At 45.5% G+C, this 21,427-nt stretch overlaps 1 protein-coding gene across 1 annotated transcript; it reads left to right on the top strand.

The window, feature by feature from the left end:
• Positions 1-5,347: 5,347 nt before the first annotated feature.
• Positions 5,348-18,877, top strand: LOC128594662 (uncharacterized). Its single transcript, XM_053603591.1, has 4 exons — positions 5,348-5,634; positions 5,831-5,928; positions 7,007-7,163; positions 18,343-18,877. Exons 1-4 carry the CDS (start codon positions 5,348-5,350, stop codon positions 18,866-18,868), a joined length of 1,068 nt encoding a protein of 355 aa, XP_053459566.1. The 3' UTR covers positions 18,869-18,877.
• Positions 18,878-21,427: the final 2,550 nt, after the last annotated feature.

The raw sequence follows: 21,427 nt of genomic DNA, 5'->3' as shown, positions 1-21,427 counted from the left end.
CCTCTGGGCTGAGGAAGGAGGAAGGAGTGCTAAATAAGTCAGGAGGACACTGGGGCTCACAGGTGCCTCTGCTGGAGCTGTGCCCACTTTGATAGCCCTTGCCAGCTGCCCCAGCATCCCTGGGTCCCCAGGGTCAGGCCATTACTGGGCGAGATTTATCATGGGCAGGTGTGCTCCAAGACGGTATATTATCCAGGATTATGAACTGTAACAGGATAATCTCTCTAATGTAATTCAAACTCTCGACATGGCTTATGGCTCCTTAATGTACCTCAGACTGAAGAATTACAAGAACATTCTCCCCCCAGCTCCCCATGTTCCCTCCCTCCCTCCCCTGTCAGCCCCTAAATGATTTAGGCAATTGCCTGAAGCCAGATCTTGGCATTTAGTCATAATTCAGTGCAGTTCAGTAAACATGATGGGCAAGGAGCTATTTCTGCCAGGCCCTCTCCCACGAAGGCATCTCTTTTCTCCTCCAACCAAATCTACCCCAAGGGACAGGCCCGGTGCAGGACAATCCATGACCCTCCATACCCTGGAGCTCACCCCAAGATAACCTCCAGGCACAAAGGCTTAAGCTGTCAGTTTTGGCCTTGGGGTGCCCAATAATCCAGCACGATACTCCCCTGGATTTTGTCTCCTGCAGCCTGAGACAGTAAACCCAGAGCAATGGAATAATGCTGGAGCCAGAGGGATCTCAGGATCCTAAGATCCTAAGATGCTCTAGCCCTGTGAATCAACCTTATAAACTCATGCCTCGGGGGGAAAACATCAGGTCTTCCGCAAACTGCATCACAGAATGTTTTAGCAAGTTTTACCTTCTATGGTTTTGCCACACCTGCAAAACATAACCAAGCAAAATAAAACCTTCCCCAGGGAGCTATGCCCTCACAACTGAAAACTGCCTATCTAACCCTAACTACTTTATGGTTGATGATCTTGTAACTCAGAAGCGTCTTTCCTAATAATATATTGTGTTTATTGAACACTTGCTATGTGCCAGGCATTTTCCTACCTACTTTACATGACTCTGTCATTTAATGTGTCCAATAATCTATGAGTAGGTACTATTATTCCCTCCTTCACTGACAAGAAAACAGACTCAGAGAAGTGAAGTCAAAGTCACAGATATATTAAGTGAGAAGCTGGCACATAAACCCAGGCAGCTTGGCTCCAGGTCTCCAGTTCCCAACCACTGCTCTCCATACTACAGGGTCATTCAGCACTGGAACTCAGTCCTAGGATTTCCTCCATCTACTGAGCACCCTGCTGTTATATCAAAAGGATGGAAAGAAGTATGGAGAATTCTCAAAGGACTAAAAGTGGACTTTCTACTTGATCCCACAATCCCATTACTAGGTATCTAAACAAAAGGGAAAAAAAATCATTTTACCACAGGACATTTGCGCTAGAATGTTTTTTGCAACTCAATGCACAACTGCCAAGATGTAAAATCAACCCAAGAATGGATTAACAAACTGTGGCATATGTGTACCATGGAGTACTATTTAGCCATAAGAAAAGAGGGAGACTTTACATCTTTTGTGTTTACCTAGATGGAGTTGAAACACATTCTTTTTAGTAAGTATCACAAGAATGGAGGAAAAAAGTACCCAATGTGCTTAATACTAATATGAAAACAATATATAAACAACTACATGCTCACACAAAAGAAAAATACAAGTATAGTCTAGGGAGGAAGAGGGAAGAGGAGGGAGAGGGAAGGTGGGAGGGGAGCAGAGGGAGGGTGATTGGTGGGATCTCACCTAATGTCCACAATGTGAGGGTGTTCAGTACGCCCCCTGGGTGAAGTGCTCAACTACTTGAGCTCAACTTGAACTTCACCTTAGAAATGAAAATAATATAACCTAAACATTTGTACCCTCATATCAATCTGAAATAAAAATAAGAAAATAAATAAATAAATACATTTTTAAAAGGATAAGACAACGAGGTTGACTCCTGGCTCCTGGACAACACTGATATATTTTCACAGTGACCCTTGAGCCCACCAGGGTGATCAGAAATCCAGGCTTCCCATCAGCCAGCTGGTGGAGGCTACTTGGAAGCCCTTCAGCTCAACTTAGGTAAGTAGCCCCTTCCCCTGCCCACATCATCACTGCCCTCTTCTGCTGCTACATTCTTTGTGGCCTTACCTCAATATTCCCCTTAACCTTAAACAGGGAACCAGAGGCCCCTCCAGGATGCCAAGTAAGGCAGGAAAAACCTCCCATAAAGTGGGAGGCAACCTCAGGCTAGGAAGAGTTCCTCCTAAAGTCACTCAATAAAACAAGGCAGTCTGTCTCCTGGATAGGCAATGCTGTCTACTGAGTATCTTCTGTATACATTGGTCTTTCTCTGACATTATTTCTAATCTTGAGCAAATCACTTGGTCCTTTGGTGATTCATTGCTGTCATCTCTAAAATGGCTAATAATAGCAGTAAGGATTAAATTAGAAATGTAGGTATTAAAAAAACCCTCAGATAAAGTATTCCACACTTGCGAGTGTAACACACACACACACATCCCCTCTTCTGCTTGAGTTGGTCATTTTGAATCTCTAGGTAGAACTAGATTTAGTTATGTCCCCATCCCGATTCCTGCACCCACATCCCAGTAAGAAGAGAAAAATCCAGGTGAATTGTCTATTTTTTATCTCTGGCTCTGAAATAGATTAGATCTGAGGTTATACCAACCATTCCAGATGCAGTCTTTGACATTTGAGATTCTTTGCCCTGGAAAGAGAATGCTGCATAGTCAGGGGCCCTCAGGGAATGCTGCCAAATGTAGAGGGAATTCGTTTTCTCACTGACCTGTATAAGTGCACATGGTACTCGGTGTAAAGAAACCAGCATAAGTGTATGTAGACACCTGAGTTACAGTCCTGCCTCTAACTTCCCTTTCCTGAACCTCAGTTTTCTCATCTGTAAAATGGGGTGATGTCCCAGGTTCCTTCCGATCTAACATTCCTTTGCAGGTTTGCCCTGCTCCTTTCCTAGGTCTTTAGACTCTCCCTTTTCTGGCCTCTTCAGGCTCCCTGTTTGCGGTCACCCACCACCCGTCTCTTCTTGTTCAGAGGCACTGAGATCTGTTATTCCACAAAATGCCACGAGGGGGAGCCTTCATTTGTCTGTCTGGGGTCAGAAGGGACACCAACTTAAGTGTAAGGCTGGAGAGTCAGCCAGTCCCAAGGGACGCCACCAAGACTCAGACAAATAGAAGTTTGAGGAGCTCTAAGCTACAAAGACCATATTCTAAGCTCTTGAAGGACTATATCCTTGCTTTATGTATTAAAGCAGTCATACACTGTAAGTGTGAATGATGGGATTATCTCATTAGACAGTCTATTATCTCATTAGACAGTCTAATTCATGAGTCATGCAGGGCAGGTGGAAATATCTATCCCCTTTACAGTTGGGAGAACTAAGGGTAAGAGAGGTCCCAGGTCACCTAGGGTCACATGGAGCAGAGATGTTGATGGTCCAAGTCTTGTTGGGCACACCAGGGACTCTTTTTAACTGACTGACTGAATGAATGGGCCTTCTGGACTAGGTTGCAACATTCCTGGGGTAAGCCTTCTCTGCCATGTGCTGGTCCACTCAGACACAGAGCTGACACCTTAGTTCCACTCTCTACCTCTTCCTCTCATCTTCCTAAATCATGTTCATCTCTTACCATGAAACTCTCAAAGCTGAAGGGAGCTTTCACTGGATTCAACTCATTTAATCAGGTGAAAAAGTAAGGTCCAGAAAGAGAAGGTGACTAGCTCATTCCTTCAACAACTATTTACTGAGTGCCTATTTGCGTGAAGCCCTGTTCTAAGGACTGAGACTCTTAGAAATCCTCAGCCTTCATAGAGCCTATGATCTAGGAGGAGGAGATAGAAAAATCAGCAGGTAAATATGCAGCATGTTTATTAGTGATAAGTGCAACTGAGACAAGTAGCATAGGGAAAGGAAGATGGAGAGCCAGGTGTGCAAGTGGGGGTATTGAGATTCTTTGCCCTGGAAGAGAATGCTGGTCAAGGAAGGTCTCAGAAAAGTGAGAGAGGATGGAGGGAATAGCAAGTGCAAAGGCCCTGAGGCAGGAGTGTGCTGGCCTGCAGGTGGGACAGGGAGGAGGGCCATGTGGCCAGAGCAGTGAGGAGGAATGAGTGAGAGAGGACAGAGAGGTGTCAGATCACTAGGGTCTCATATGAAACTTTTTCTCTAAGTGAGACATACAGCCTGTGGAGGATTTTGAGCAGAAGAGGAACATGATCTGATTTCAGTTTTAAAAAACAAACTGGCCAAGAGTGATGGCTCATGCCTATAACCCTAGCAATTTGGAAGGTCAAGGTGGGAGGTTATTAAAGTCAGGAGTTTGAGACCAGCCTGAGCAAGAGTGAGACCCCCATCTCTACAAAAAAAAAAATAGAATAGGTGGCGCCTGTGGCTCAGAGAGGTAGGGCGCCGGCCCCATATGCCAGAGGTGGTGGGTTCAAACCCAGCCCCAGCCAAAAACTGCAAAAAAATAAAAAAAGAATAGAATAGCTAAGTGTGATGGTGGGTATCTATATTCCCAGCTACTTGAGAGGCTGAGGCAAGAGGATTGATGGAGCCCAGGAATTTGAGGTTGCAGGGAGCTCCAATGAATAGCTCTGCACTCTAATCCAGGAGACTAGGCAAAAACCTGTCTTAAAAAAAAGAGAGAGAGGGAGGTGCCTGTGGCTCAAAGGAGTAGGGCGCTGGCCCCATATGCCAGAGGTGGTGAGTTCAAACCCAGCCCTGGACAAAAAATGCAAAAAAAAAAAAAGAGAGAGAGAGAGAAAGAAGGAAGGGAGGGAGGGAGGGGAAGAAGGAGGGGGAGGAAGGAAGGAAAAGAGAAAAGAAAAGATAAACCTGACTGCTCTGTTGAGAACAAATGAGGAGGGATAAGGGAGGCAGAGGAGTAAGTTAGGAAATGTTGCAATGTTCCAGCAAGAGAATATGGTGAGCTAAGTAGCGAGGTGGTAAAGAGTAGCAGATTCTAGACATTTTGAAGACAAAATGAACAAGACTCGCTAAAGCATTTAGATGAATGATGACAGAAAGAGGAGTTGAGAATAACTCCAAGATTTTCTCTCCAGAAACTGGGAAGATGAAGTTGCCCTTTTCTAAGATGAAGAAGACTGACAGGTGCAGGCCTGAGGAGAAAGACCAGAATTTGGAAGTAAGCAAGTTGAGTTAGAGATTCCGGCTAGATGTTCAGGTGGAAATGGGCAACTGGGTTTGCGGGTCTGCAGCTTTCGAGAGAAACTAACCGTAGAGCTAAGGGGATGAAATGAAAACCTCAAGTCTCTGACTCCCAACTGAGTTTTTTCCCAGTATGGGGACCGCTCTCCCTTGGGCGGAAGAAGTTAAATGCTTGCACTCAAAACCTAGGAAACAAGCAAAGCAAATACGGTCACCCTGCACGCTCCCAGCCCCAGCTCTCCCAGTCCCAGAGCTGGGAAGGTGGGAGGAGAGAGGCCGCGCCTGGAGGAGGCTGGTTATCTTGGAGAACTTGGGCGAGGCCGAGGGGGCCGAGAGCTCCGCACGCATCGGGGCGCAGCGGGGGCTGCGGGAGCGTGGGGCTGATCTCCACCGAGGTCTGGGTTTCTTCTCTCGGCAACGGTCTTGACTGTTTCCTTCAGCCACTGTCAGATATTTATTTAACCTCGCAGGTCAGCCTCCTGGGGGCCTGCGGAGAGGAAGGAGGCAGGGCGGAGAAGGCTGGCAGAGAAGGGGACCGAAAGGGGAAACATTTTCCTCCCTAAACACAGGCCGCAGCTGCCTCGCTCCCTCGTGGAGTCCCACCCTGGGCCCCCAGACCTCCCAGCCCCTTGGATTCCGAGTGTCAGCATGAGAATTCCGGAACCACAGTAGTCTACCCACCTCGATTTAAGAACCAGGAAACCGAGGGCAGGGGTAAGTCGCCCAAGGTCCCACGGCGAGTCTGGGGCGGGGCTAGACCCCAAGGGTCCGTCAGTCCGCGTGGGTCAAATGTGCACCAGAGACCCCGTGGTGTCGCAGAACCTGAGTTCTAAGTGAAGTCACAACATTTACCAGTCTTGTGATAGGGCCAGGAACTTCACCTCTTCGTGCCTCGGTTTCCTCGTCTGTAAAGGGCATCACTCTTGCGCTGCCTTCTTTGTCTTGTTACTAGACAAATAATTTAAACACACACACACCCCCAAAACCAGCTGCCACTGCCGAGGCCCAGTGAGCCTGGCACTGTCCTGGGCGCCCCGCATAATGTCTCGCGTTCTCCCAGCCGCGTAAACCCCGCGGTTCACGGAGGGACGGCCGAGAGGCCAGAACCGCGCTCTCAAGCCAAAAGGGAGCCCCGCACCACAAAGCGATGACCTCCACCCCTAGGCCCAGGGGTCAGAGCTGCAGGCACCGGGGGAAGGGAAGCTGGAGGTGGGGGGCAAAGGGAGCGGAAGTCCCTACTTGGAGGCCCCACTTCCCCTACCCCCACCAGCCAGCCCTGGGGCAGGTGAAGAGGGGACTGGGCTCGGCTCCAGGTGGCGGGGCAGCGACGGGGGTGGGGAAAGGCCCGGCAACAATAGCACTTTTATTTAGGACTGTTTGGTTCTGAGCGGGTAGGCGGAGGAGGAGGCGGCGGACCGTGCTGAGGGGGAGGGGCTGGTCAGCGGCATCTGGCTACACACCTGCTCCGGCTTAACCCTGTGCGTGCCGGGGCGAGGCGCTCCGCGGGGGAGGGCTCGCAGACCGCGTAAGAAGAGACTCAGGCGGATGATCAGTCTCCGGGGGCCCTCGGCCAGGCCTGATAATCTTGGAGCGTTCGGAGATGGGGATCCTTGCGAGTAAAACAGTCAAGACCATTTTCCCCCTAACTTTGGCTATGCCCCTTGACCTGCACTGGCCCCTTAGGCGCGGTGCGCGGTTCCTGGGTCTGCCTCCAGCGCGTCAGCGAGGCTCGGGCAGAAGGAAGGCGAGGGGTGGCTCCGAGGCCTCCGCGCGGACTCCCCGCCGCCCTGAGGCCGTTCCGGGAAGCCAGCCTTCCGGAAGCCGCGCAGTGGCTGTGGCTGCGCCAAGGGCGCAGTGCGCGGGCCAGGCCCTGCAGGCGGCCGCCCAGCGGGAGAGCTAGCGCAGGGCGCGCCCTTTCGTGCTAAACGCTTCCAGGCGCTGCGCTGCAGGTGAGCCCCGGCGCCCAGCTCACCCCTCCGCCCCCTTCTCCCCTCCCCCCCACACACACCCGGGGCTAGGGCCTTGCTGACGTTCTCTGCTGGTCGTGCGCCCGGGCGGCCTAGTCCCGCGATGCACCTGCCCCGCGCCAGGACCCCGGCCCACTGTACTCGCATCGCTGGGCGCACTCGCCCGCCGCACAATCGGAGCTTGTTTGTGGGCGGAGGAGCCGAGCCGGGTGCGGCGGCCCAGCGCCAGCCCACTGATCCCATAAAATATTATTTGTGTTTAAAAATTCCGGTAATTGGCTATGCAGCCGCTTTTTCCGAGCCCCGTGCCAAGGGCAGTAAAATCGAAGTCCGGCTGGGGTTATTTTCATCATGCAAATTCCCATTTCTGTAAACAGGGTGAAAGCCCCTGAAAGGGGCCGCGCTGAAACCATAGAAGCAGAAGGATGGAGGTGTCTGGGAGTTAGTTGGCAAAACTGAGTCTCTGTTGGGTCCTGGGTAAGTGGAGAGTGTTATTCAGATAATTCCCCCAAACGCTTTCTCATGAAGACCAGTGCCTGGACTCCACTAGGTAAAATCCCCTCATTTCCTTAACTTTCTCTTTTTTCTCCATTTTAATAATTTACACCATTAAGTCATAGAATTATAATTTTTTTAATCACCAGAGCAAACTGAGGCCCAAAGAGGGAAAGAGACTTGCCTAAAGTCACACAGCAAGTTTGTCCTACAGCCAGGCTGGATTGCTTGACTGCCCAGCCATTAGGAACCCTGCAAGAGGGAGGCTGGAGCAGGTGCCCAGTCCAGCCAGGACAGAAGGTCCCAGGGCCTGGCTTTAGGATGCTGACTGTGGGCCTTATAACTCGGGGAAGACTCCCTTCCTCTCCAAACATACCCACTTCCTGTCCCTGGAACTGCCTGGAAAGGAGAAGGGAGTCTGCCAGACAGGGCCTTGGAAACCCTGAGTAATGGACAGGGAGGCTCTGCCCTGTTCCACCCAGTGATGGCTGCTGTCTGCCACAGGGAGCTACTGAGAAAAAGAACCACACACGTGGGAGAGACAGATTTTCTTAAACAGAGGCAGAATCAGGGTCCAGATTTCTAGAGCTGAAAGAGTTGGGGCTCAGAAAAATGCAAATAATACTATATAATTTATAATATATTAATAATATTGTTCATATATAATATTTTATTGCTGTACTGTATTGAGTACATAGGATGTGCCAAGCACATACTACTACTTCACAATTTGCCTCGTTCAATCCCTACAATCCTAGGAAGTGAGTATTAAAATGATACCCATGTTTTGGGTGGCATCTGTGGCTCAGTGAGTAGGGCGCCAGCCCCATATACCAAGGTGGCGGGTTCGAACCTGGCGCAGGCCAAACTGCAACAACAAAAATAAAATAGCCAGGTATTGTAGCAGGCGCCTGCAGTCCCAGCTACTTGGGAGGCTAAGGCAAGAGAATCACCTAAGCCCAAGAGCTGGAGGTTGCTGTGAGCTGTGACGCTACAGCACTCTACCGAGGGCAACAAAATGAGATTATATCCCTTAAAATAAAAAGAAAATGATACCTATTTTCCAGATGCAAATACTAAGGCTCCAGATCAAGTCACTTGCCCAGGGTTGCAAGAAAAGGCCTTTCTTTGCCAGGCGCGGTGGCTCACGCCTGTAATCCCAGCACTGTGGGAAGCTGAGGAGGGAGACTCGCCTGAGCAACAGTGAGACCCCGACTCATGAAAAAAATGGAAAAACCCAGCCGGGCGCCGTGGCGAGCGCCTGTAATCCCAGCGCTTCCGGTGCCCGCCGGAGTCTGAGCTTGTGGTAAACTACCACGCCCACTGCACTCTGCTTAGGGGCATAGGGTGGGACCCTGTCTCAACAAAAAAAAAAGAAGAAAGAAAAGGCCTTTCTTTGACGATTTTCGCGAATGGAAGACCTCTAGGTCTCCCTCTTTCCCTCAACCACCCCAAGTTTTTATACCAGCCAAGTGTCCTCCGGTCCCCCTCAACTGCCCGGTGTAATCCTTTGTGCAGGTGACTTCTTTGCCCAGTGTTCCTCCTCCGTCCTATGCTCATAATCTTCTCCCCTCCCCTTCTTCAAACCCTAAGCCCTCTAGCCTCAGAGGCTGAGGGAACTCTTTATTTTTTTGGGAGTGGGGGATTCATTGAGGGTACAAGGAATTTAGTTACACTGATTACATTTGTTAGATAAAGTCCCTCTTAAAATTGTGTCCAGCCCCCAAGAAATGTGCTAGACACCATGACCCCCCATCTCCTTCCTCTCCTCGTCCCCCTCCTCCCTCGCTCGTTCCCCTACTCCCCCATCCTTATATTAGCTCATCTACTGTCTTCGTATTAGAATTGAGTACATTGGATTCTTCTCCATTCTTCTGATGCTTTACTAAGAAAAATGTGTTCTACCACCATCCAGGTTAATACAAAAGATGTAAAGTCTCCATCTTTTTTAATGGCTGAATAGTATTCCATAGTATACATATACCACAGCTTGTTAATCCATTCCTGAGCTGGTGAGCATTTAGGCTGTTTCTACATTTTGGTGATTGTAAATTGAGCTGCCAGTGCAAATGTTGTTATGATAAAAGGGTTGTTTTTTTTTCTTCAGGGTAGGTGCCTAGTAATGGGATTGGGGCAGGATCAAATGGGAGGCCTAATTTGAGTTATTTGAGTAGTCTCCATACTTCCTTCTAAAAAGGTTGCATTATTTTGCAGTCCCACCAGCAGTGTAAAAGTGTTTTCTCCACATCCACTCCAGCATCTGCAGCTTTGAGACTTGGTGATGTGGGCCATTTTCACTGGGGTTAGGTGATATCTCAGGATAGTTTTGATTTGCATTTTTCTGATGATTAAGGACAATGAGCATTTTTTCATGTTTGCTAGCCGTCTGTTTGTCTTCTCTAGAGAAGATTCTATTCATGTCTCTTGCCCAGTGATATATGAAATTGTTAGCTTTTTATTTGTTTGTTCAATTTGAGTTCTTTATAGATCCTAGTTATCAAGCTTTTGTCTGATTCACAATATGCAAATAACTTTTCCCATTCTGAAGGTTGTCTGTTTGCTTTGGTTGTTTCCTTAGCTTTACAGAAGATTTTCAGTTTAATTAAGGCCCATTTGTTTATTTTTGTTGTTGTTGCAATTGCCACAGAAGTCTTCTTCATAAAATCTTTCCCCAGATGGATATCTTCAAGTGTTTTCCCTACACTTTCTTCAAGGATTTTTATTGTTTCATGCCTTAGATTTAAGTCTTTTATTCATCTTGAACTAATTTTTATAAGTGTAAGAGATGCAGGTCCATGTGGTTATCCAGTTCTCCCAACACCATTTATTGAACAGGGATTCTTTTCTCCAGTGTGTGTTCTTGTTTGGTTTATCAAAAATTGGGTAACTGTAAGATTTTAGTTTCATCTCATGGTTTTCTATCTGGTTCCAAATGTGTCTCTATTTTTGTGCCAATACCATGCTATATGATCACTAAGGCCTTGTAGTATATTCGAAAGCCTGGTAGGGTGATACCCCCCACTTCGTTCTTATTACTAAGACTTGCCTTAGGTATATGGCATTTCTTCTGGTTCCATACAAAATGAAGAATTATTTTTTCCAAATCTTAAAAGTATGATGATTGTATTTTAATGGAGATTGCATTGAATCTATAGATTGCATCGGATAGTATAGACATTTTCACAATGTTGATTATTACCAGCCATGAGCATGGTATGTTCTTCCATTTGTTAATATCTTATGCTATTTCTTTTCTTAGGGTTTCATAATTTGCTTTGTAAAGATCCTTAACCTCTTTTGTTATGTATATTCCTAGGCATTTCTTTTCTTTTTATTTTTTTCTGAAGCTACTGTACAGGGAATTGTGTCCTTGATTAGCTTCTAATCTTAGCTGTTATTGGCATATACAAAGGACATTGATTTTATATGCTGAGGCATTGCTGTATTTTTTTTTTTTTTAAGACAGAATCTCAGTTTGTCACCCTCGATAGAGTGCCATGGCGTCATAGCTCACAGCAATCTCAAACTCTTGGGCTTAAGCGATTCTCTTGCCTCAGTCTCCCAAGTAGCTGGGACTACAGGTGCCCATCACAGCTGTCAGCTATTTTTAGAGGCAGAGTCTCGCACTGGCTCAGGCTGGTCTCGAACCTGTGAGCTCAGGCAATCCACCCGCCTCAGCCTCCCAGAGTGCTGGGATTACAAAGGTGTGAGCCACCATGCCTGGCCTGCTGTAATTTTTTTGTCACTTCTGAGAGTCTTGTGATTGTGTCTTTGGGGTTTCCTAAGTATAAGATCATATTGTTGGTAAAGAGTGAGAGTTTGACCTCCTCTGCCCCCATTGGATGCCCTTTATTTCCTTCCTTTGCCTGATTGTATAGGCTAGAACTTCCAGCACTATGTTGAATAGTAGTGGTAATTAGAGGTTCTAGTTTTAAGTGGAAAAGCTTTCAGTGTTACTCCATTCAGTATAATATTAGTTGTGGGTTTGTAGATAGATTCAATCAATTTAAGAAATGTGCCACCTATGACTACATTGTTCAATATTCTAATTAGAAAAGGATGCTGAATTTTATCAAATGCTATTTCTGCATCTATTGAGAGGATCATATGGTCTTTGTTTTGCTTCTGTTGACATGGTGAATTACGTTTATGGACTTGCATCCCTGGTATAAAACCTACTTGATAATGATGAATGGTTTCTTTAAAGTGTTCCCTGTGATTTTATTGAGAATATTTTCATCTATATTCATTAGTGAAATTGGTCTGAAATTCTCCTTTTTGGTTGGGCTTTTCCTGGTTTTGGTATTAGGATGATGTTTGCTTCATAGAACATGTTGGGGAAGATTCCTTCCTTCTCAATTTTTCGGAATAATTTCTGTAGTATGGGTATAAGCTCGTCTTTGAAGGTTTGGGATAGAATTCTGGTATGAAGCCTTCTGGACCTGGGCATTTTTTTGGTGGGATATTTTTTACTGTTTTTTCAATCTCAGTTCTTAAAATTGGTCTGTTCAAGAGAACTATTTCTTCATGATTAAGTCTAAGGAGAGGGTGTGATTCCAGGTATTAATGCATTTCCTCCACATTGTCAAATTTCTGGGCATAAAGTTTCTTGTAGTACTCAGAGATGATCTCTTATATCTTTGTGACATCTATTGTTGTTTCCCCTTTATCATTTCTGATTGAGGTTATTAAAGATTTTCCCTTTCTGTTTCTAGTTAATCTCATCAGAGGGTTATTGATTTTATTTATTTTTTTGAAAAAACAACTTTTTGTTTCATTAATTTTCTGAATGATTCTTTTTTCAATTTCATTAATGTCTGATTTAGTTTTGGTTATTTCTTTTCTTCTGCTAGGTTTGGGATTAGATTGTTCTTCTTTTTCCAATTCCATAAGATGGTTCATGAATTTGTTGATGTGTTTGCTTTCTGTTTTTTGAATGTAGGCATCTAATGCAATAAATTTCCCTCTTAAGACTGCTTTTGCTATATCCCACAGGTTTTGGTAACTTGTGTCTTCATTGTTGATATGTTTGAGAAATTTAATGATTTCGTCTTTTAATCTCTTCCTGAACCCAACTATCATTCAGCATGAGGTTGTTTAATTTCCAAGTCTTTGTGTGGGGATGAATGTTTTTGTTGGAGTTGCTTTTCACCTTTATTGCCTTGTGGTCTGAGAAGATACAAGGTATAATTTCTAGTCTTTTAATTTTGTTGATGTTTGATTTGTAACCTAGAATGTGGTTGATTTTGGAGTATGTACCATGGGCTGATGAGAAAAATATACATTCTTTAGCTTTGGGATGGTATGTTCTGTATATGTCTATTCATCCCATTTGTTCTAGGGTCACATTTAAGTCCTTTGTATCTTTGTTTAGTTTCTATTCAGAGGATCTGTCCAGTTCAGTCAGAAAGGTGTTAAAGTCCCCGACAATTATGCTGTTATGCAATATCATATTGCTCAGAACCATCAAGGTTTGTTTCATAAATCTGGGAGCATTTAAGTTGAGTGCATAAATATTTAAAATTGAAATGTCTTCTGGTTGTATTGTTCCTTTGACCAGTATAAAGTGTCCATCTTTGTTTTTCTTAACTTTAGTTGCTTTAAATCTGCTTGTATCTGAAAATAAGATTGCAACCCCTCCTTTCTTCTGATTTCTATTTGCTTGAAATACTGTTTTCCATCACCTAACCCTTAGTCTTGATTTGTCCTTCAAGGCTAGATGTGCCTGCCTCCTGCAGACAGCATATGGATGACTGGTACTTTTTTATCCAATTAGCCAACCTTTGCCTCTTCAGTGGCGAATTCAGTCCATTGACATTTATTGAGAGAATTGATAAGTGTGGTGGAGTTCTATTCATCTTATTTTGTGAAAGTCCATTGTGTAGTTTTATCCTTTGTACCATTGTGGAAGCTAAGTTTTGACCTTTAGCTTCTGGGCATTTGCTTTACTGATGGTCCATTGTGATGGTCAGTGTCAAGAATAGGTCTAAATATTTCCTGTAGAGCTGGTCTTGTTGTGACAAATTTCCTCAGTGCTTATATATCTGCAAAAGATTTGATTTCTCCATCAATTTTGAAGCTTAGTTTAGCATGATACAGAATTCTGGGCTGAAAATTGTTTTGTTTAAGAATGTTGAAGATAGGGCGGCGCCTGTGGCTCAAGGAGTAGGGCGCCGGTCCCATATGCCAGAGGTGGCGGGTTCAAACCCAGCCCAGACCAAAAAAAAAAAAAGAATGTTAAAGATAGGGCGGCGCCTGGGGCTCAGTCGGTGGGGTGCCGGCCCCATATACCGAGGGTGGCGGGTTCGGGCCCGGCCCCGGCTGAACTGCAATCAAAGGAATGGCTGGGCGTTGTGGCGGGCGCCTGTGGTCCCAGCTACTTGGGAGGCTGAGGCAGGAGAATCGCTTAAGCCCGGGAGTTGGAGGTTGCTGTGAGCTGTGTGACGCCATGGCACTCTACTGAGGGCCATGGAGTGAGACTCTGTCTCTACAGAAAAAAAAAAAAAAAAGGAAAAGTAGCCGGGTGTTGTGGCGGGCACCTGTAGTCCCAGCTACTCGGGAGGCAGAGGCAAGAGAATCGCTTAAGCCCAGGAGTTGGAGGTTGCTGTGAGCTGTGTGAGGCCACGGCACTCTACCGAGGGCCATAAAGTGAGACTCTGTCTCTACAAAAAAAAAAAAGGAAAAGAAGAAAAAAAAAAAAAAGAATGTTGAAGATAGATGACCATGCTTTTCTGGAGATGACCATGCTTTTCTGGCTTGGAAGGTTTCAATTGAAAAATCTGGGGTGGCACCTGTGGCTCAGGGGTTAGGGCACCAGCCCCATACACTGAGGGTGGCAGGTTCAAACCCAGCCTCGGCCAAACTGCAACCAAAAAAAAAAAAAAGAAAGAAAGAAAGAAAAGTCTGCTGTCATCCTAATGGCTCTGCCTCTGTAGGTCAGTTAGCACTTACTCCTAGATGCTTGCCAAACTTTTTCTTTCACCTTGACTTTGGACACGTTTATTACAATGTCTTAGAGAGGCTCTGTTTGAGTTAAGATGACCTAGGGTTTGATATCCATCTGAAAGGAGTGCATTGGGGTCTTTAGTAAAACTTGGGAAGTTTTCATTTATGATAGTCTCCAGTAGGGCTTCCATTCCTTTGGGAAAATCTTCTTCCACTTCAGGAATCCCTATTATTCATATGTTCGAATGCTTCATGGAGTCTCACCATTCTCTAAGTGCCTGTTCTTCTTTCTCTCTCTTCTTTTCTGCCTCTTTAACTACTTGGGTTCACTCGAAAACTTTGTGCTCTAGCTGTGAGGTTCTTTCTTCTCCATGGTCTAACCTATTTTTTTATACTTTATACTGCATCTTTATATTCCCTGATTGTCTCCTTCATTTCCTTAAGCTCAGCCATATCCTTTCTATATTCTACATATCTCTCGTCCAACTTTTGGTTCTATCTTTCCATTTTCTTGTCCATTCTGTGTAATGTCTTTATCATCCATGTTTTAAATTCCCTTTCTGTCAAGTCTATTAATTCTTTGTAGTTGGAGTCTTCTGCAGTAGCTGCCTCATAGTCCCTTGGGGGAATTCCTCTATTTTGGTCTTTCATGTTACCCAAATTTTTCTGTTGCTTCTTCCACATGTGTTCTGTCTTCTTGTTCACCTCCTTGTCTTCCTTTTTCCTTCTCGCTGCCTCCTTTGCTTCAAATTAATTTGTCTCAGAGCTTAGATCTTGAAGTGGCCTCAGCCTGAGCAAAGCCAAACTCTTCCTCATGGCCAAAAAAACAGAAGTCCTTGCTCTTGATGACAATATGTTGCAATACGTCACTGGGACCGCAGGTGGTGCTGTAGTTTTTTTAGAAGACAGAGAGCACAGCCTGCAACCTCTATGGTCCTTATTCCCAACTTAGTTGCCTTTGGGGATCACCTGATTGTTTCCTCAGCATACCAATCCTGCTTGGTTAGGATCTTAAAGTTCACAAGAATCCTTCAGGGGCAGGTATTACAGTGCCCCCTGACTCCAATTCCTGTTGGGTGCAGGAGTCCCTCAACTTGTCCCAAGAGTAGAGTTCTGATCCCGGCAGGCAGAATTAAGATGGCAGTGCTTTATACTCCTGCTAAGGCCTTCTCATGACCTTCCCACACTGGCAGCTCCCTGGCCTCCAAGACCTTCTCAGTATGGCTGCATTGCCAGCCACCAAACCTATGGCAAATCCATGCCAACTGGCATTCGAATCTGGTTGCTGCATACTATTTGAGTCCATCTGCTCTTCCAAACTTTCCACTCAAACACACAGCTTGCCCCAACAACTGGGAAGGCTTTCTCCCATCCTGGACCTTTGTGGTGGGCCAGTCAATCCCTGCCAGTCATAGTCACTTCCCTAATTCATCAGATATCCATCACTTTGGATCATATGCTGTATCCAGCTCACCATCTCCTCTCTGTGCTCCCTGAGCTATGACTCTGAGTAAGGTCCCTGAACCAGATATGGCTGGGTTCTCTCTTTTCCCCCAGTCATTCTAGGAGAGCTCAGATGAATGATCCTTCTGGTCTGCCATCTTGCTTTACCCCCCTGAGAGAACTCTTGATAGAGAAACCTTGTGTGATGCTGCATTTAGATCACTAAACCAGCTGGGTTAAAGGAAATCAACTTATGGAGCTTTTGGCACAAAAAAAAAAAATCAAACTTATTTTTCCAAAAGTGGTTGTCTGTGCAGCAGTGTCTCCTTTGTGTCCACCCCAAAACATACATACATACAAACACATATACACCCCCAAACAGGAGTCCAGGATGTGGTTCAATAGAAGGAAGACATTTCTAGTGGTTTTGGATTATTTCATAGGAGAATAGGTGGCCTTGTGAGGTACTGAGCTTTCCATCACTGCAAGGGTTTCCCTGTCCAATTGTAGTGCCAAAGAGATTCCTGCATCCTCTTTGGCTTATTTGCTCATAAATCAATTTCAACCCTAGGATTCTAGTTACACTTCTGTATAAATATAGTTCTCCTTATAACCAAATTGAATTCAGCTGGAGTGTAAGTTTCTTGTCAATCTCTGAACAGAAATACCATCCAGGTGGCTGATATCAAGGGGAGAAGAAGAAAGGACACTCAGCTGGGCCTGGTAGGAGGACAGCTTCCTGGAGTGAGCAGAGATACACTGTGGGGTTGGGGGTGAAGGAGGGATCTTTGTTAAGAAAGAGAAAATAGAAAACTGCCAGATTCTGAAGGGCACTTACCATAGCAGACTCTAGTGTGGAGAAGTGTAAGAGAAAGCCTGTATCCTGAGTCCCAAGAATTGCCTTGGGCCCTACTAGGTGATCCCAGAGGGCTCACATCCCTCTTAGCTTATCTCAACCTTCTATCTTCAGCCTTCCTTACTGTTCAAATGAGACTCTTACGTGTGTTCTGTTCAGGTGAGAGATCTTCCCCCTTTAAGTTTTGCACAGTGAGCCACTTCCAGGACCTAGACATGGGTTGTAGGGCCTCAGAATGTATGAAAGATGCCCCTTCCTGCCCATTCCCTGCCTAACTCCAGGTCCTAATACCCTGCTTCCCAGAGCCCACCCTGAGGATTTTAAAGTGACAACTGCTTCATCCCTCAGGGAAGGAAAGGGTTCCCCCAGTGATTTGAGAGATCCATCTGTGACACAGAGGATCTGGGGGAGATTTGGGTGCAATGAACTTATAAAGAGTTCACCCAGGCCAAGTTTGGTGAAGACACAATGGCTCCCTGGGATGTATGACCCACAAGCATGATGTCACAGTGGGATTTGGAAGTGTGGCTAGCTGGTACCTTTCAGTTCATTTCTTTTTGGATCTTGAAAGACTGAGCCCTGTCTCTCCAGTTTTCTTATCCCAGCGAGGGGACGATGAGATGGAGCTGGTCCCATGACTTTTCATGTATTTGGCAAGTGAACTTGGCGACCCTTCTCAAGGACAAGAACAATCAGAGATGACCACAAGTCCAAACCTGTAAGAAAATACCAGTTAGAAAGAAAGATGTACATTTTTTAAAACCCACTGTGGTGCAATAAGTATTCAAATCATTATACTTTACATGCCAGGTACAAACTATGTGGTCATGACCATCAGAGAGAAGCAAGGGACTTAAGGGGACCTAAGCAAGGAATCCTTCAAGGTGAAGAAAGGTTGAGGCCCTGAATGGGTTTTTCACAACTGGTAGAAACTGTGTCAGCAGGGAGGGAGCTGGAAAAGTATTAGAAGTGGTGGGAACAGCATTGAAATAGCCTGGAATAGGCATGCCTAAAGCAGGAACCTGGCATGGGAGTGTTAACTGGGAGATGTGGGAGGAGATGGGGGTTTCTCATGCTACCTCAAACTCAGGATGTGCTCTTAATCCTGGGTCCCCTTCCTGGTCTGAGGTTCTCCTCTCTCCTTTTTTTCTTTAAAAAGAAGTGGGGGTGAACTCCAAACCTGGGTGCAATATCCTGTGGAGGACATTCGTGGCAAAGAGAAAGAAACATGGTGTGCGTGATAGTGTGTTGTCCTTGCCTTTCCCTCATTTGCTATCTCTCTCCCTAACTCCTACCCTGGCATCCTGGACTCTGCTTCTGTCTCCTTCAGTGGCTGCCTCTTAATACACCTCTCTGCCATTGCCTGGTCTCTTTTATTTGCCTCTTCACCCTAATCGGAGTCTTCCTTCTCCCTTTGCTCAGGAACAAGACACTCCTCCAAGTGCCCAGTCAAGAGTCAGTGTGGGAGCTGGTGGCCTGGCCCAAGTCCTCCAGCAAGCAGGCACCATGGTGGGAAGACATGTATTTCTCTTTGCCCCGCCTCCCTGGGACATGCCTCTGTGAGTACAGCCCGAGGACAAAGGTGATGGCCCACTCTGGGCCCAACCTAGTCTCCAGGTCCACCCTTCAAGCTTTTCCCTCCTTGCCATCTAAAGAGGATCTCATCTCTTTGGGGGACCAGCCTCAGATGAAGCCTCAATCAGCTTCTCACAAGAAGACCCCCAAGGTAGAGCCAAGGCTTCCAACTAAGACCAGGTCTCAGCCTTCCCACAAGGGGTCCAGTGCCTCCCAGTCCTTGCAACAACTGGTCCCGATGGCAGTTTGGCCTTCGATTATTATCAACCCCCCTGCCAAGAGCTTGCCTCTCAAGGGCAGACACCTACCCTCTGCCACGGAGGTTTCTCACTCTCCGGCTGCCATCCCCTTACCCTACATTTTTCCAAAATAAATATTTTTGTTAGATCTGCAATGGTCTACCTCTTTCTTCTGCCCCAAAAGAAAAGAGAAGAAAGATACAATCTCAGGCATTTTCAATTGCATTATTTCATTTAATCTTCACAATAGCCCAAAAAGGTTGAAAATATGTCACATTGAATAGATGAGACAACTGAAGTTCAGAGAAGTTACTTGACAAAGTAAGAGAGTAAAGATTTGATTTCAGACCTGAGTCTGAAGCTCATGTCCGTTTCTCTGAGTCCCACAATAATATCAATGATATTATTAATATCATTAATAATACGATGGACAAAAGATCAATGATAATACGATGGACAAAAGACAGGGAACTTGCAGGACCTTGAATTCTATTGATTCAAGGTGCCTACTATATCTGTCAGCTTTCCTTTGACTGATGACTTAAGGACAACTCTCCCTATGTCTCCACAATGAAATTTTATCCCCTCGCCCCTCCTGTGGTCCTCAGGCCAACAAACTCACATGCACACACACCCCATCCCTAATTCTCCTGGCCAAGGTCTGCTGCATGAAATTCAGGTGTTTTCTCTCCTATTGTTTCCATCACTTTCTTCAAAACTTAGTCCATAACTAATTGCAATATGGGGACCTAATTAGAATCTTGTGACACAATTGAAAATTTGAACACTGGATGTTTGTCACTCTTAAAGACTTAGTTTTTTTAATAATGTACCCTTTTTAGAACAGTTTTGAGTTTACAAAAAACTCAAAAAAACAGTACAGAGAGTTCCCACATGCACCCCCAAGTCCCCTATTGTTAGCATCTTACATTAGTATACAGTACATTTCCACTCAACGTTGAGTTCACAATTAATGAACCAATACCAATTCAGTATTATTAACTAAAGCCCCTAGTTAATTGACATTGCCTTAGTTTTAACCTAATTTGGGGGATTCCAGGATCCCAGCCAAGACACCACATTACTGATCGTTATCACGTCTCCTCCTGAGGCTCCTCTTTGCGGTGACCAGTTTCTTTGACTTCCCTTGGTTTTGATGACCTTGACGGTTTCAAGGAGTACTGGCCAGCTATTTTGTAGAAGGCTTCTCTATTGGAGTTTGATGTTTTTCTCATGACTGGACTAGGGTTATGAGTTTTAGGGAGGAAGATGGCAGAGGTAAAGTGCCATTTGTGTCACATCATATATGGGGTGTATATTGTTGCTGTGTTTTGTGACTGTTAATGTGGACTTAGATCACCTGGCTGAGACAGTGTTTATTAAGCCTCTTCCCTGTAAAGTTAGTCTTTCCCACCACCCCTTTCCGTACTGTACTCTTTAGAAGGCAGTCACTACGCACAGCCCACACAGCTTAAAGACTGGGAGTTCTGTTCTCCCTCCTTGAGGGCAAAAAGTAACTCCATAAATTATTTGGATTCCTTCTGCATGGGAGATTTCTCTCTTCTCCTCCATTTATTTATTTATTCAATTATTTATATCAGCATGGACTTAGGGATATTTATTTTATGCTTTGGGTAATAATCCAATACCAGTATATTTATTTTGTTGCTCAAATTGTTCCAGCTTTGGCCTTTGGGAGCTATTTCACTTGGCTCCTGTGTCCCCTTGACATACACCCATCAATGTGGGATTTTTGTTTTGGCTTTTGTTTTGTTTTGTTTTAAGCACTTCCATGCTTTCTGGCACTATAAGACACTCCAAACTTGGCTTGTGTATTTTCTGCCCTAGTCTGAGAATCAGCCATTTCTCCCTGGTTGGTTTTTTTGGAAACCTAGATCTCGGTGCTGGATCTATTGTAGCCATCGGAGTTAACAACTTAATTCTAATTTTTTTAATGTGCTTACAGTCTTGAAGTTATTTTTAAAGAGCTCGTACCTTTTTTAGATACATATGAAATATTTATGACTGAAATAACATCATGTCTGTGATTTGCTTTAAAATAATTTGGGGAGAGAAAGGGGAACATGGAAGAAACAAGCTTGGCCGTGGATTGCTCGCTCTTGAGGCTATGAGATGGGTTACATAGGAGTTGTTTATACCATGCCATCTATTTGGTATATATGCTGGTAATTTTTAGAGTAAACAATTTTAAATATTAAATCAAACCTCAATCTCACCTCCCCTAGAAGGTGTTCTTGGTTGCTCTCACATGCTCTGATATTCGCTCCTGTCTCTTGCTGGTGTTTTCACTCTTGCTTTGTTGCTGCAGTGGGGCAGGCCCGGTGCCAGGCATCGTCATGGGCGCAGTGTCAGGTTGTGCCTCCTCACAATGGTCCTAGAAAGCTGGCATGATCCCCCTACCCTGAGTTTATAGGTGAAGAAACTGAGGCGAAGGGAGCCAGAGAACACCCACAACCATGTGGCTCCCAACAGGCAGAGTCACTCCCATCTGAGCCACCCTAGGGAGAGTGGACCGATATGCTAAGTGTTCTCCAGTTGCTTCTCAGCATCTGCTCTCCAACCTGCTCTTCCCCTGGACCCAGAGGCTGACCCCCTCCTAGACTGCACCACTCAGCAATCTCTGGTGAGCAGCCTCCCTTTGGGGTCTTGGATTTGGCCAATGGAGGCACCAG

Source organism: Nycticebus coucang, chromosome 9, assembly GCF_027406575.1.
Source record: "Nycticebus coucang isolate mNycCou1 chromosome 9, mNycCou1.pri, whole genome shotgun sequence".
In the NCBI taxonomy this organism is placed as follows: Eukaryota; Metazoa; Chordata; class Mammalia; order Primates; family Lorisidae; genus Nycticebus; species Nycticebus coucang.
The sequence above is the reverse complement of the archived record's forward strand: the minus strand, read 5'-3'. Positions and strand labels throughout refer to the sequence as shown.

Excerpts from the sequence above, each read along its gene's own strand:
- LOC128594662 (XM_053603591.1), top strand. The coding sequence starts at position 5,348 with ATGGGGACCGCTCTCCCTTGGGCGGAAGAAGTTAAATGCTTGCACTCA. Across the intron at positions 5,635-5,830 it reads GGTTTCTTCTCTCGGCAACG|ACCTCCCAGCCCCTTGGATT; the intron begins GTCTTGACTGTT and ends CTGGGCCCCCAG. Across the intron at positions 7,164-18,342 it reads TTCCAGGCGCTGCGCTGCAG|GAACAAGACACTCCTCCAAG; the intron begins GTGAGCCCCGGC and ends CCCTTTGCTCAG.